Source organism: Dasypus novemcinctus, chromosome 13 (assembly GCF_030445035.2).
Source record: "Dasypus novemcinctus isolate mDasNov1 chromosome 13, mDasNov1.1.hap2, whole genome shotgun sequence".
Classification (NCBI taxonomy): Eukaryota; Metazoa; Chordata; class Mammalia; order Cingulata; family Dasypodidae; genus Dasypus; species Dasypus novemcinctus.
The window spans coordinates 33,944,075-33,960,680 of NC_080685.1; the positions used below are offsets into that span (position 1 = coordinate 33,944,075).

The 16,606-nt window shown below is 44.0% G+C and overlaps 1 protein-coding gene across 1 annotated transcript; it reads right to left on the reverse strand.

Annotated features, from left to right (window-relative positions):
- Window positions 1-230: 230 nt before the first annotated feature.
- On the reverse strand, window positions 231-13,035 carry FCRL1 (Fc receptor like 1). Its single transcript, XM_004447367.4, has 8 exons — window positions 12,947-13,035; window positions 11,345-11,365; window positions 4,601-4,888; window positions 4,179-4,457; window positions 3,735-3,848; window positions 1,797-1,824; window positions 699-781; window positions 231-478 (listed from the first exon to the last, which is right to left on the reverse strand). The coding sequence occupies exons 1-8, from the start codon at window positions 12,975-12,977 to the stop codon at window positions 330-332; spliced, it is 993 nt and encodes a 330-aa protein (XP_004447424.3). The 5' UTR covers window positions 12,978-13,035; the 3' UTR covers window positions 231-329.
- Between the last annotated feature and the right edge of the window lie 3,571 nt (window positions 13,036-16,606).

The following is a 16,606-nucleotide window of genomic DNA, read 5'->3' on the forward strand; positions in this document are numbered from 1 at the left end:
CCCTTCCTGGCATAGAAGGGGATTTTTATACCACTCAGCTTTGCTGGGGCCACCACGTGAGGGATGGGACAATAGCAAAATAACTAGGCAGCTGTGAGGGGAAGTTACAGGGAAAGGTGGGGCTACTCAAAAAGGGTGGGCAGAAACTATTGACTTGGAGGCTGCTATAGGATTGGGGAGTGAGACATAAAGTATACCAAGTTAGCATCAGTACTTGGCTCTCTTTGAGACAGCTTCCAGATCAAAGGTCAGTCTTCGAATAGGTACAGCAATGCTCACAATCAGCTCCAAGGGTAGAGACAGCAACTCTGGAGTACACTGCCATACTGCTATGCACAGCCATTGATTGTCCTCTTGGTTCCAGGACAGATAAAGTCAGAGACAAATTCACTCCCCCATGTCTCACCTGCTGTTGATTCTTCTTCCTGCTGGACACAGTACACCAAAGAATAAACCTCATCACCATTTACAACATTCACTGAAAGAGAAGAAAGGAGGTATCATGATAGTCCTTTCTTCCCGCCATTTAATCTACTCCATATCTATTGACTCATCACAGCCATGAAGACAGATGAGCTATTTATTTGTAGAGGTGGCTGGCACATGGCAGGGTCAGGTTTGGCTAGTGCATGTCACCCTGTTACCTCTTCCCCAACTCTCTCTACCCACTTTGGGCTAGGTCATTTGGGAAACCTTACCATTTTCATATACAGGCTGCAGCTGAGATGGGGAAGGCGAGTTGCGGTAAATGGATTCTTGGGGTACAGGACTGGGAGGGCTCCTGTAAACACAGAAACACATGCTATCTCTCTGGGTTAGCATCCAGCATCCCAGATATACCAGAAATAACTTCCTGGTATAATGAATGAAATACTGAGGAGAGAACCCTGTCAGAAAGAGTCTGAGTGGAATACTAGTCCATGTGGAAATCAGCACTTGGAAGGCACAGGTGTATGGCACAAACCACAGCCCTACAGACAGGCATTGAGAATAATGTACTGAAAGGTAGATTCCATGAGTGTAAGGTCCTTATCTGACTGGCTTGCTTGGTCTTGACCACACCCTGAACAGTGTCTTTTACTTAATAGGTGCTCATTAAAAATTGAATGAAAAAACATTGATTCACCCACCCCAAGTGGAAAACTGGCAGCTGGACAGAACATGCAGCTGAAGAAGGGCTAGAAGAAAATGATCACTCATAAACATATACCACTGAAAGGGTGCTATTCAGATTTGGGGAAAAAAATATGGTTATTGTTGCTGTAAAAAATAACACGATACAAAAATATATCACTAAAAACTGATGGAAGTGTTTTTAAAATATTTTCTTCCTCTAATCTTCCAAAGAACTTCATCAACAATTTTTCAGTACATTTATTACTCTGTCTTGCATTATAGTGATATTTGTATACCTCACCTACCAAAATACTTTGACTCAAGATCTTTTCATACCTCTCAAAACAGTAGAATGACTTACGGACCCTCAGACATTGAATGAGTGATTGAATGAATGCATGATCTTGGTCAAAACAATGTAACTTCCTTATTTTGGCAGTTGTAGTAAAGGAGATAAATTAGAAAGAATGGTGAAAGGATTTAAATTAATTAGTTACTATATTAAATCTAAAACAAGAGAAATAGCAAGTGAATGTTCAAAGTTATCAATGAGAGAATTCTGGAATGATGGTTTGGGATATAATAAGATATGAAAAGAATTGCACAAGAGAGGACAAATCAAACGTTTAAAATGAATTTTGCTGAATTGTCAGCACACACAGAGAAAGCAGAGGTCTCACCTGAGTGGATCCCTGGCCGAACGTTTTCCTGAAAGTCAAACAAATGAGCACACATGTCAATGGAGGAAGCCCTCTTTCTCAGCACCTTCCTACATCCTCGTGGAGGGAATGTGTCTTGTGCCAGGTTATCCATGGCTGAACCCTGGTGTGTGCCCAGAAGATATCTTGCTAATATTTTTTTTCTTAGAATAGGCAAGGGAGTAAAGAGTTTATTGAGAAACAAGAAAACTAAAAATAAGATTAGTACACATCCAAGACATGGATCAGGGGCATTCTACAGGGTAAAGTGCACACATGGGACCCCAGATTAGGCCTTTATAAAATCTTTCCTTCTCCCTCTTCTTAATGTTGCAGAGGGGCACCAGCTTTTCTGACTTTATGATCCCCACCTGTTAGCTCTCAGGGGACCAATGGAAGGCCTTTTGTTCTGAGGTATCCAGGGTTTCCCCTTGGCCCCAGAAAGAGTTCCAAATGGACCTCATGGCCAGGGTCATGATGGGGTCTTTCCTGCGTTGTCCTTAGAGGCAGGGGATTTCTGGGAAGGGTCTCATGACCATGTTCTCTGCTGGGTCCCTGCTCTGACAGGACATCTTCCTTCATCTTCCTTCATTCCCTATACTAAACTGCTTCAACACCCCCCCTAAGAGAGTTTACACCCTTATTCTTAAGAGGGAACTGAAAGGCAATGGTCATTCTCCTGTAGCTGCTTCCTGCTGGTTAGGAGGAGTAGGCCCTGCCTGACAAGTGCAAAACCCTCTGGCTATTCTATTGAGGTTGAGGGAACATGGGTCTAACAGCATGGTTGGGACTGGATGAAATCCCCACATGAATAATATATTGTTCTCTGTCTCCTGGCTTGGCTCGCCAAATATGTTAGCAGAATGCTCTGGGTTCTGGACTTCTAGGTTCTTGGCTATGTCACATAAAAAAATTTAAGGACATGCCATAGGGCAGCAAGGGAGTAGAGAGTTTATTAAGAAAAAAGAAAACTAGAGATGAGTTAAATTCACAATCCGAGACATGGATTGCATGCTACATGATGAGGCATGCCTCTTGCTGAGAATTTAAGTGGAGCTTTAATTTCACAGATTAGGAGATAAGTGAGCCTCCCAAAGCCACAAATCCAATTAATACCAGAGCTAGAACTGGAACTCAAATCTCCAAAACGTCAAGTTTATTCTATTTTTCCTTTCTGTCTGCAACCACACCACCTAATTTTATCATGACAAGAATCCCTGGAGGCAAGGACTACCACAACCATCTTATAGATGAAGTGAGATGCCTGAAGAGCTTGGAATTTAAATAAGAATCTCACATTGTCCTGTCTTGCCCAGTCTCCAGCTTGCTCAGTAGAGAACAGGAGACCCAGTTAAAATAAACAAATACATAATTACCAATTGTGATGAAGTGTGAAGTTAAAGAACTTGGTACTCTGATGAAGAATAATAGAAAAGAGCAACTGAAACTGTATGGCCAGGTGAAGCCTTTGTGAGGAAATGGCATTTAAACTGAAAAGTGAGAAAGATCCAGCAATGGTTAGAAGGTGTGGATGAATGGACAAGCATTTCAGGGAGAAGAAAAGGTATGTGGTAGTTCACCATCAGGTAAATAAGAACTTGATGCCTTCCTTTTAGAACTGAAACATGGTCAGCATAGCTGGAGCTAGGTATCAATTATTTTAAATAAATTTTTGTGTAAAATATTAAATCACAGATGCACAAGGTATCAAGTGAATAGTAACTGATAACAGATGGGGATAGGAACTTTACAGAAGGCATTGTATTATTTTAATAAATACAGTTCCCATCACTGGATGGTTGAGAGCAGACCTGTAAGCAGGGTGACTAGCAGGATGTATCCATGTTTTATGTGTATCCAGCCTATTTCAGTGAAAATGAAGGTCACAGTAACAGAATCCTAATCTCCATAAATACTAACCTTTTTTTCTCTTGAGCCAGTAGCAAAATAATAGAGCCACAGTGGTACAAAAGATGCCAAGTAGCACCTCCAGGACTCCAGAAGTAAGAAAGTCTCTTCTCTCCTCGGGAGGTACTGAGGAAAGAGACCTGTGTGTTAGCCCCAAGGAAGGGGTTGGGCCTCGGAGCAGAGAACTTGGGTGTGGGTTGCCATCCCATGTCTGCATTCCCAGGGAGCATGTCCTTGTGTATCTAGGGGCTTGCAGCATATCATGCTGATGAAAGGAAAAAGACACCCAGTCTTTGTATCCTCCTCACCCCTTAGATTCATGGCCCAAGACATCACCAACTACAGAAGCCCCATCTTTGGTGTTACACCCCTGGAAGCATTGTGGCAACAACAAAACTCTCCCAGGGTGCTGGGCAAGAGACATTGACTAAGACAGGTCTATAGTCTGAACTGTACCTCTGACGTTGAGTGTCACCTCCTCACTACGCTGGGCCTCCAGGCCATTGGCGGCCTCACAGGAGTAGTTTCCAGAATGTTCTGCAGTCAGGGAGAGGTTGAAGGACACTCCTCCTCCAGAAGGGGTAGAACTGCTCTCCAGAGTGACATTCTCATGATAAAACCAGTACAGGATTGGGGGGGAACCTCTCTGGGCCTCACAGTGAAGTTCCACCACGTCCCCCACCACGGCCTGGGTCCCCGGGACCCTGAGAGTGAGGACAGGACGAGACACTGGAACTGACAGAGACAGTGTGACAGTCAGAGGGGGACTGTGATGATACAGCTGACTCCTAATCCCTTCCCACAGAGGCTCAGCGCCATTTCAACTTCTTGTTCAGGGAGATGGTTGAGACCTGCTGATAAAGAGGAGTGGAACTTACTTCTGACAGTGATGCTCACCAGCCCACTGAGACTGAGGCCGTAGCCATTGTCAGCCGCACAGTAGTATCTCTCGGCATCGCTCTGCTTTGCAGTAAGGATCTCAAACTCTGCTGTCAGGGAACGCTGGGTCTTTGTTCCCAGGTTTAAACCCAGGGCCCCTTTGTACCAGAGAAAGGTGATGATTCCTGTGCCTTTAGCAGCTGAGCAGACAAGGACCAGCTTCTTTCCCTCCATCACCTGTCCCTCTGGGGGCCATGTCTTCAAGTTCACATCAGAGACGGGGACTCCTACATGAAGAGAAGATGACATGGGAGGATCCTCAGTAAGGAAGATTTCAGCGACAGCGAGTGGGTGTGACCACTCCTGAAAGCAAAGCCCTTGGGTAAAGATTTATATGGTTTAAGGTGGGGGGGGGGGGGCGGCGTGTGGAAACAAGGTCTCTGCTAATATGGAATTGGCTGGTTGGCATGGTAAAGTAAGAAGACAGAGTGATATTGTGTACAGGATGTGGCATTCCCTAGGACAATCTCCCAGGTCCCTCATCTCCCAGGCTCCTATTTTATAAAGCACAGTATTTTGTCATTACAAGTCCAGTTTGCAAATCAACCTGCCTGAGTATGAATGTTTTTTTCAACTCCTACTTGCTATATGTTCTTGATCAAATTATTTAACTTCTCTGAGACTCAGTTTCCCATTTGGTCATTCCAACAAATGGTGCTGAAACAACTGGGCATCCACATGCAAAAAAACACAATGAGTCTAGACACAGACCTTACAGCTTTCACAATAATTAACTTGAAATGGATCATAGAGCTAAATGTACAATGCAAAACTGTACAACTACAGAAGATAGCATAGGAGAAAATCTAGGTGACCTTACTTGGCAATGACTTGTTAACTATAACATCATGAAAGAAAAAAATAGTAAGTTAGACTTCATGAAAGTTTACCATCTATAAAATGGAGATAGTAATGATAGTTATTTCATACAGTTATGAGGATTCAGTTAGTGAGCATTAGAGTAAGGCTTGCAGCACTTAACTCTTCATGAAGATAACTATAATTTTTTTTTGTTGTGATCTGTTTTCACCAGTTTTGAGTTTTTGAGCAAGTCTGGGAAAGCTCAGCCTTCTGGAGGTATTAGGACATTTGTTTTATGGCACAATGGATACATCTTCATCTGAGAATGAGACAGGATATTGGAAGTGTCAATGCTGACATTAAATAACATGGTTCAGGATAACAAAAACTCTTTCTTTTTATCTTTCAAAACAAGCCCCAACTACTGGGAATAAATTTAGAAGAACTGAAAGCAGGGATATGAACAGACATTTACACACTGATGTTCATAACGTCATTTTTCATAATTGCTAAAAGATGGAAACAACCCAAGTGTCCATCAACCAATGAATGGATAAATAAAATGTAGTATTTTATGATCAAATACTATTCAGCTGTAAGAAGAAAGGAAGTCAGGATGCACAGGACAACATGAATGAACATTGGGAACATTATGATAAGTGAAATAAGTCAGACACAAAAGGACAAATATTGTATATTGTATAGTCTCACTGATATGAATGATGAGTAAACTCCTGGAGGTAAACACAGAGTATAGATTACTAGGATATAGACTACAGGTTGGGAAGGGGAGCTAATGCTTAATATATGTAGAATTTTTAATAAGGTCGATTGGAAATATATGGAAATGGGTGAGTATGACCAGCACCGCTGATTTAGAAATGTGATTATGGCTGAAGGGGGTAGTATAGGGACATACATTCCAATTGAAAGACAGCTAGAGCATAATTTAGGGACCATTTAACTTAGTGATTTTAGTGGTAGATGAGAATTGTGGTTAAAGTACAAATACAAGAATGTTCTTTTACAAGGTGTTAAGAATGTGGTGATACATGGAAAAAATACAACTAATGTAATTTAAGGACTATAGTTAACAGTAATATTGTAACATTTTTGTAGCAATGGCAAAAAAGATACTAAATCAATTCTAAGGGTCAACAAAAAGGGGTAAAAGGGGACATGGGATTTTTTCTTTTGGAGTAATGAAAATGCTCTAAAATAGAATGAGGTGATGACAGCACAACTTTGTGATGAAACTGAAAGCTGCTGAATGTACACTTTGGATGGATTGTATGAGTCAGAGGACTGTATAACACAGTGAACCCTGTGGTGGAGGATGGACTGTGATTAACAGTACAAATATGAGGATGTTGTCTCATGAGCTATAACAAGTATACACTGCTAATATATGGTGTTAATAAAAGGGTGGTTTGTGGGGGAAATACACCAGACATAAGGTATGAACTATAGTTAGCAGTAATATTTTGATGAAGTTCTTTCATCATTTGTTACAAATATTCCACAACAATGCAAAGTGTTGGTGGTGAGGCGATGTGTGGGAATCCTGTATGGTATGCATGATTGTTTTGTAAACTCACAACTTCTCTAATAAAAAAAGTCTCTGTAAAAACAAAGCCCCCAATTCTCTTCCATTAACTCTTCTCCAATCCACACACTTTCACAAAACTCTCTCTTACCACCTCAAGCAGATTTCTCCCTTCTCTGCAGCCTGTTAGTGGTCAATCCTATACAATATATCCCCACATATTTTACCTTAGTTTTTTAGAGGGCTGATTAAGCATCAGCTTCTCACATGGTCAGGAACCATGTGTTTATGCAGCTATTTCCCCATACTCTCTAGCCCACTGAGGGCACACAGTGCATGTCTCCTAAATTCTCTTCTTTTCTGAATAAGAACAGCAAACATAAGGGTAGATCCTAGGAAGCAGATTTGGCTCAATGGATAGAGCATCCATCTACTACATGGAAAGTCCAAGTTCAAACCCAGGGCTTCTGGACCCATGTGATGAGCTGACCCACGCGTAGTGCTGATGCGTGTAAGGAGTGCCATGCCACGCAGGGGTGCCACCCGCATAGGGGAGTCCCACATGCAAAGAGTGCACCCTGTAAGGAGAGCCTCCCTGCGTGAAAAAAAGTGCAGCCTGCCCAGGAGTGGCACTGCACACACAGAGAGCTGACACAGGAAGATGATGCAACAAAAAGAGACACAGATCCCCAGTGCTGCTGACAAGAATACAAGCGAACACAGAAGAACACACAGTAAATGGACATAGAGAGCAGACAACTGGGGGGTGGGGAGGGGAGAGAAATAAATAAAAAGAAATCTTTAAAAAAAAAAAAAAGGGAAGCTCCCCAAGGATCCAGATCAGGTACCTCTCCAGAACATCTCCTCTTCCTGCAGGAGCAGAACCCAGCAGACAGGGAGGGCCAGCCTCGCGTCCCTGCTCTACCCTGCCCTTCACAGTCCTCCCTGGCAGACTGCCCCACTGGCACTTACATTGTACATGTATCTGGTGTTTCTGGCTCCAAATGACTTTGAATTCACTATTTGTGCCTCACGCTAGTAAGACCCTAGCCTTTTCTCCACGTGGCAGCAATCTGGAGCTCTGGGCACCTTCTCCAGATGGAGCTCAGAGCCCAGCTGTCTTTGAAGACGCAGTGCTGGAGCTGCACATCTCCGTCTGTGAAGGATGCCCAGTCCCACAGGGCAGGGCCACTGCATTCGCCTCTGTAGGCCTGGAGGGGCTGGCTGCCAGAAAGAGTAACTCTAGAGAGAAGCATTAGACACATATTGCAGGGCAGTGGAACTTAGAGTTCCTGTAGGGGCACGTTGTGTCCTCAGCGCTCGCAAACAGGACTCAACACAGCCAGTTCGACACAGAGACCACCCCACACCTCTCTCCCCGAAAGTCCTTTGATATGAGCCTATTCTACTCATCCCCTGCACTTCCTGCCCCCATGCAGCATCTCTTTCTGTACTATACTGTTACCTTCGACCTGGATCGTTACTTTTTGAACTTTCTATCCAAGAGTAAAACACCTTTCCCAGAGACAGTCGGTGATATTGACCACTGTCATTGCAGGTGGCACTGGAGATGGTGAAGCCTAAAATTTTAGTGAAAGTAAATACATTTCTTTCATCCTTGTTTAAGTCACATAGGTTATTTCCTTCTGTTCTCTTTCCCATCACATCTCAGAACCACACTATCTCTTTCAAAAACATGTCTGAGAACGATAAAGAACTCAATTCCCTTTTGCTGAACCCCACCTGCCCCTGTTTTGCTTTTCTTAATGGAAAGAACAGGTGTGCACTTGCCTGCAAATGCCCTGTACACACACATCCATATAGCCCAGCTACCTTGCTCTGAGATGTCCATACCACCCTTCTTAGGGGACATGGTCTAGGGAGCAAATTCAACCCCATACCTCAAGCCTCAGGGATGCATCTCTTGCCTTACAGGCTATTTTCTGGATGGATAAACATGACTAAATTGTATTCTGCTCTCACCTCATCTTATTTCCCCCAGCAGCCCATGAAATGTCGCAGTGTCACAGTGACAGTACTAGCTCTGAGGACATTTGTCTACCCAATGCATAGCCCTTGCCCTTGGGGAAATTTTAAGAATTTTCCAAAGACAAGTCTCTTTCTCCCCTCAACAGATGAAAATGCCAAGTGCACTGGATGACGGAGCAATGAGTCCTGGTCAGGCATCTCTAATCTCCAAGTCTTCCTACAGGAATGCTTTTTCTTGGGATTTTAAAAAATGAATTCCCTCTGTGGCAGCAGAATGCTTGCTCTGTGCTGGGCATGGGATACCTTGTACATTAGAGTCAATTTCTCTCTTTGGAAAACTGTACTCCCCAGAAGACTGAAGAGTAACATGGCTTTTGGAGCTGAGAAGAGAAAAGAATAAAAGTTTTCCTGGGTGGTGCTGCAGGGATAGTTACTGGACATTGTATGTCCTCCCATGGCCCACTGGGTGGACTGTGGGAAAGTGTGGGCGATGATGTGGACCACTGACCACGAGGTGCAGCAGTGCTCAGAGATGTATTCACCAAATGCAATGAATGTCTCATGATGATGGAGGAGATTGTTGTTATGGGGGGAGGAGTGGGGTGAAGGGAATGGGGGGTATATGGGGACCTCCTATTTTTTTAATGTAATATTAAAAAAATAAAGACAAAAAAAAAAAGGACATTTAGCAGAGTTAGCAGAGTTGCAGCCAACACCTACTCTCCAGTTCATTGGACTCACCAGGACAACTAACAAAAGGACGATGATGGACAATGCCCATCCCCCCAAAAAACAGAAAGTGTCTACAATGAGCAAGACAGTTCCATTCATGTACCCCATAGGAACTAAGCTCCCTCTCAGTCGGAAGCAGAGTGGGCATCACCATCCCCAATTCCTCAAGACTGAGGAATGAACAAACATAAGGGGGGAGTGCAACTAGGGACTAAAGTAGACTTATTATTATTCTAATAATGCAAGAACTTGTAACATTGATATAAAGGCCGTGGTCACCAGCGGTTCTGAGGAGAGGAAGAAGGAAGAATCGTAACATGAGCATTTTTGGGACATTGGAATTGTCCTGCATGACATTGCAAAGACAGATACAGGCCATTATACATTTTGTCAAAACCTATAAAACTGTTCAGTGCAAAGCATAAGCCATAACGTAAATTATAGACCACGGTTAGCAGCAATACTTCAAAATAAGGGGGAATGGGCATTTAGGCCCCTGTAACTCACTCTTTGGAAAGGAGCTGGTGAAGGTAGGGCAGGGCTCAGAGTATGAAACTGACCAGGGCCTGCCGCAAGGATTTGGAGCTCAGGCTTGCAGCTCAGAGGCTGTTTCACATGATTCTCAGATAGAAGAGACCACCTGGCAAATACCAGGTGGCAGGAACTTTGTTTCTTCATCCTTGGTGTGGCTTTGATTCCTACTTAAACTAGGGTTAGGCGTGTGGTTTTATGAGGATAAAATAGGAGCCAGAAGAAACATCCACAAGGCAGAGCTAGACCTGGACAAGCATCAGGTGAGGAACCCAGAGGGCTGGATTGGTTCTGAATCTCTCCTGTTATAAGAATTCCACATCCACAAAGCCTGCAGGCTGAGTTCCCCAGTTCTTGAGGTCACGGGACCACCTCTTGTAAGCCTATAGTGAGAATTTTAAGCACAAGAAAGCAATTTGCACATTTGTTATGTTTCAACATGCTTTAGTGAAACATTCTCTATAGGCAGAGAATTTCCTCCTTTCTTCATCTAAGTAAAATAGGACTTTCAATCAGAGTGACGGAATGAGTTTGCATAAACCAGAGTCCGGGAGAAAAAAATGTGCTGGTGTAACAGCTGTGGCTGCAGAACAGGGCTGAAGATGGGAAGGAGGCAGTGGTACCACTTTCTTTCTCACGTGGACTGAGGGCTGATTGAGGTATGGCTCTCTACAGATGTCCGGCATCCTGGTGGAGCACCCAGGTGGAGAGTACACAGGGGTCTTAGAGCGCCTGGGGCTGGGAGGATAGAGTCTTCTAACATTAAACTGAGGCACCCTCTGCCTTGCTTGTGCAATCAGCATCTCCCTCCCTACCCTGATATTTCCCAGAAATAAGACTATGGCCTTGAGAAGATCCGAGCAAGCCCTGCTCACCCAGCGAGCAGCCATGTATCAGGTGCAGGCCAGGTGTGAACACAGAGCGACCCAGGCACAGTGGAGCCTCTGACATTCGTGCTTCTAAGCAGCTGCCACCCGGATGCACCTTGAGCCGGCAGGGTCTGCTCAGTCAGCCATCCCCAGGCCTTCTGTTGACTCGGGTGACAAGGAACCCACCGTGAAGCAGAAAGGGAAGTGCAACTCACCATTTGTTTCACGGAGTAGAGCTGGAAGAGAACCCAACAGAGGTCAGTACAAAGGAGTACACCCTAATTTATGCAAAGTTTAACTCCTCCAGAGCTTCCCGCATAATTCACCCTCCTTCCCTCTTACCCTCCCCACTCTATCCTCCCTCCTCCTTCGTTGTCTGTCCTTCCTTTCCTCCATCTCTTCAGCCCCCCTTCCTCCCTCTTCTTTCCTCCCTTTCTACCTTCTTACCTTCTATTTCTTTTCCCACACTCCACATCATCTACAAATCACTTCCCCACAAAACAACACATAGTTCTTTTTTAGCATCAGAGAGTAATTTCCAAGAACTTTTCTTGCCTGCTATTAGGAAATGCTGCCTGTAAGCTGATGCTCATAGCAGCTTTATTCACAATAGCCTTAAGTGTAAGCAACCCAAGTGTCCATCAATAGATGAAAGAATGAACAAAGTGTGGTATATACATACAGTGGAATATTATTTAGCTGTAAAAAGGATACATGCAACAACATGGGTGAACACTGAAAATATCACATGGAGTGAAATAAACCACAGACAAAAGGACAAATATTGTATGATCTCACTTATATGAAATAATTAGAATATGCAAATTCATAGAGATGGAAAGTAGACCAATTTCATAGGGGTGGGGGGTGGTAACAGAGAATTGATGTTTAATGAACACAGAGTTTCTAAAGCAATGGAAAACTTTTGGTATTGGGTGGTGGTGGTGGTAGTACAACACTATGAATGCAATACCACTGAATTGTACACTTGGAGGAGAAAGGAAAAGATATGAAGCAGTGGTCATCAAGAGTAGGAGAGCATTGGCTAGGAAAGGGTAACAGAATAACCCTAACTGCTGACGGCCCCCTGAGAGCTGTAGAGTTAGATTTAAAGTGAGGATTAGGCCTTTTATTTAAGGTCGCACTCAGCTCTTTAGATACAGGTGTAAAGCACACAGAAAAGCATGAAGATCAGAGAGTGTTATGGGGGAAGGGAGATGCAGGTGTACACAGGGGGGTATTTTGGTGAAAGACAACAGAACCTAAGCTGAGAATGAAAGAAACAAGGGCCTGGAGTAGAGTATAAAATTAAAAAGTGAGCTTAGGCAGTTGAAGACATGCTATAGATTGAGTGTTAGAGAAAGTGAGCTGTAAATACAATGGATAGTGTGGGGGTGGAGAGAGTTTAAAAAAAAAGATTTTGCAAGTGGGACAGGTGGTGGTGGTGAGCGCTAGGATTTGACAGTCGGAGCTGGAGCTGAGGAGGGATAAGGAGAAATAATAGTGATAGAAAGGCAAGGAATTGGGTTGCCTGTTTATTATATGGACTTTCTTTGTGGCTGTTGAAAACATCAAGAACAAGAACAGAATCAGTGGTGAAAAGGAAGACAGTGAACACTTTATATGAGAAAAAATACTGAAATAAGAGTTTTTTTCAAAAATCTTTCTGACTGAGCCGTCAGTTGGAAGTGGAGGCCTGTGCATTCCTGAGCATCCCTGGGCCTGCCCAAGCCAGCTTCCCTGAGAAGTCCCCACAGCTCTTCAGGAAGCGCGGCCCCCGTGTGCCAGGATCCCACGTCCTGCTCTGAGTTACTCACCACAGACCAACAGCAAGAGCCTCAGCAGCATGAGGGCTGGACGGGGACTGTACCTGGAGCTGTCCTCTCCTCAAAAAGAGAGTTCACCTCAGAGTCAAGAGAGAGCCGCTAAAGTTTGAGGAAGTCAGGGTCGGAAGTCACCTTCAGCACGTTTACAGATATAGAAGAAGGAAGAAGAGCCCTCCAATGGCCCATCCTCATTTCCTCTTCTGCAGAGGCTGAGAAAATTAATGACGTTCCTTTTTTTCAGTTGAGTTCAATTTCTGGATCTATCAGTGCCTTCCCCAAGAACTCAGGCATCTCAAAGCAAGTTTCCCAAAGGCAGCTTATGACTTTGATGAGAATCTCCCCAGCCAATGGTCCTGTTGAAACTCAAATGTCACGCTACTCGTCTTTGAAAAAGATGTCTGCTATACTATGTCCAATCAGTGCATCCTATTGTTTCTCAACAGCCTCTAGAATAGTCACACTATGCAAATATAACATTAAGCTAGGGACCCATGGGGCTGTCACCCAGATTCTGTGTAGCGTCTGACAGCTGTCACATGAGATTATTTGCACAGGATCAGTCTATTCAGATACAAGCGTCCATATTTAAACTTTCATGGTGTGGCAATCTGAGTATGAAATAGCTGAAAAACAAAAATCCTAGGCAGTTACAATCTGAGAGATATTTGAAAATGAAATACAGGAAGAAAGTTCATGCAATTGGCTTCTGGGCATTTGGGGAGATTTCACCATTATCACCTAGCACTTGAGATGTTGCCCCTTCCCTCAGCCCAAACCAGGGCATCCATAATAACTCCATCATTTCTCTTAGCACTTTGGGGCTACCAGTTCTTGGTACCTGAAACTCGTATGTAATGCAGATTATGCATTAGATGAGAATAACCTGTCTTAGTTTTAAACTACTCTTTGAATCCCTCAGGACCTAGGATCAAGAAGGGCCAGATGGGTGGAAGCTAAGCTGCTGGCGGGCATGGAAAGGTGACATCTGATAATGACAGCCAAGTCCAGGTTTAAGTCCAGAGATGAAGAATGAGAATGGGAACAAGTGATCAGTGAGGGGCCACACTAGAGGGAATAGGTGCAATGCTGGGAGCCAGGCTGCAGGCTCTGAGGCAATTGCTGAGGACAAGTCATATATGCCCACAGCTTTGCTTACTGGCTAGAGAAAGCTTGTCCAAGGATGCTTTTGCCTAGTCTCAAGTTGCACTGCGATGGCAGAGCCTTCTCCTCAGTAAGAAATGAGGAGTCTTCTAAACCCAGAGTGTAAGGCTGCGCTGTGCCCCACCTCTTGGTCTTGGCTCAGCTGCGTTCTGCCCCTCTGCTCTCACCATTTCAAGAGATTAAAAACTCTCTCCCCTCCTCCTGGCTTAAAGACTGTGCATCATTTCAAACTCTTTCACACAGTTATCATTTATAATGTAGTGTTTGATACATACAAAAGCACATATGTAACATAAATAGAAATTATGAAATACTATCATGAAATGAAAAACCACGAGCCCACCCAACCTTCAGCTCAAGAACTAGAAAAGAACTAATATCATTGCATCCTCTTGAGTGTGCTTCTCCTAAACCATCCGTGCATACTCCCCAGAGACAACTGCCATCCTCAAGGTTTTCTTTATATTTCTCTTGCTTTAAAAAAAATTAAGCTTATCAGGGTATAATATACACTGAAGTGAACCCATTATAAATATATGATTCTACAATTTCAGACAAATACATACACCTGTGTAAATATAACCCAATCAAGAACTGGAACACTTCCTTCATCTCAGAAGGTTTCCTTGTGCTCCTTTCTAGTCACTCCAAAACTCCCAGAGTGCTGGGATTTGTCAGAGCAAGAGCAGGACAAGGCAAGCAAGTAGACAAACAAGAATGTGTCAAGAAGGGACCATATTTCTCCTGATAACCCAACCCCATCCAAAAAGAAGTAGAATCACTGACCCTGTAAGAAACAAGTCAGAGACAAGAACCAGCCAGGTGTGGTGCCTTATAATGTAACTGTCTGACAGAGGAGAAGGTGACAGTATCTTCACTCTGGCTTTTGGAGAAAATAAAAGTTTCTAGAGAAGATGAAATAAATTATCAGAGAGAAAACTGGAAGTTCAAGATTTCTAACAAGGTAAATGTGGATAACAGCTAACTCAGGAGGTGGTGAGTGAAAGGGTGAACCACAGGACAGGAGAGGAATAGGAAAAGAATTTTATTACTGGGGGTCCACAATAGAGAGGAGTGTTTCTGCAGGAGGATGAATCTGGAGCCTTTATGGGAAAGGCAGCACCTTTTGCTCCATGGAGCAGTAACGAGGGCACAGAGGAGATTTAAAATCAGGTGCAAGAGGCTATAAAATGAAGAATGAAGACAAAGAGGCAGAAGAGAAGAGATCTACAATGCTCACTGGCCATATCTAACAGGCTGGGGTTCATCTTCTGCAGGAGATGCTAATGGGAAAACTTTGGGGGAATGCATCCTCATTCCTGTATTTTGTGGATGAGGCAAATGTGGCACAGAGAAAAGAAATTTGTTTGAAGTCACTGTAGTCGATTGGATTAATGCTCCCAACTATTGCCTCCCCTCCTATCAGAAAATTAAACATGTCTGCTTGACTTGGCTAAGTGCCAAGCATTAACCAAAGGAATGTGAGTGTCCAAGGCATTTGCTCCATCCAAGTAGAAATGTAATTGCCATTTTCATGATTTGGCTTTCTGCTGTTTCAACCCAGGTCCCAGAATGAGAGGGCAGAGAAGGAAATTTTAACCCAGCCCATGGCCTGGAACCAAGCACAGCCCTCAGTTAACCTGGCATGAGATAAAAGTTTGCACTGTAAGCCATGAGTTATTGGTGTGGTTTGTTACCACAGTAGATGTGACTAACAGAGTCACACAACAGGTGAGCAGTGAGGAGTCTAGCTCCTGGCCCAAACCCTCAGTGTGATCTTTCAGGCCCCACCATAGGCATCTACAAAGGCTTTTCCTGGCAGGCTGCACACGGGGGGCTGGAGGGTGGAGATGCCCTCCCCACAGCAGACTTGGAGCACAGCCAGAGCATTCAGTCTCTGCAGGGAATTGCAGTCAAGGAGCCAGGAGCCCTGCCGAAACCTCCTTACAGGGGTCCTTGGCTGAGGCCTTCCCTGGCACCTCTGCTGAAATCTCCTTGTGGTGGAAGGGGGAGTTGACTTAGAACTCCGGTACTTTTGCCCCTCTCCTTCCTCCCAGCTCCCCAAGGCCAAAACACCAGAAGCCTAGGGTTCTGGACTCCTTTGGCAGTGAGATGGTCCCCAACGTCCCAGCTCCCCACATCCCCACATCTGTGCTGATTCCCCTGACCCTCACCCAGTGCTATTCCATGGTGAAAAATGGAGCACGGGGAGGCAGCACTTTCTCCTGATGAGCCTCTTGCTTATACTTTCATAGTAAATAACTGAAGTCTTGACTGTTCTTTTTGGCTTGTGTTACTCAACCATTCCACCACCTACCAGCTCAGTTCTCTCCATCTCAGCTCTTGACAAGTAGCTGGGTACTTGACATGCATTATTACTTTAATTTTATCTTCAAATTAATAGGAGTCATTTATTTAATTGGCCTCTGCTATATACTATCTGCTCCTCATGTTTCCTTAAATGGAGAGGATTTCCTCTCTGTGCTGCAG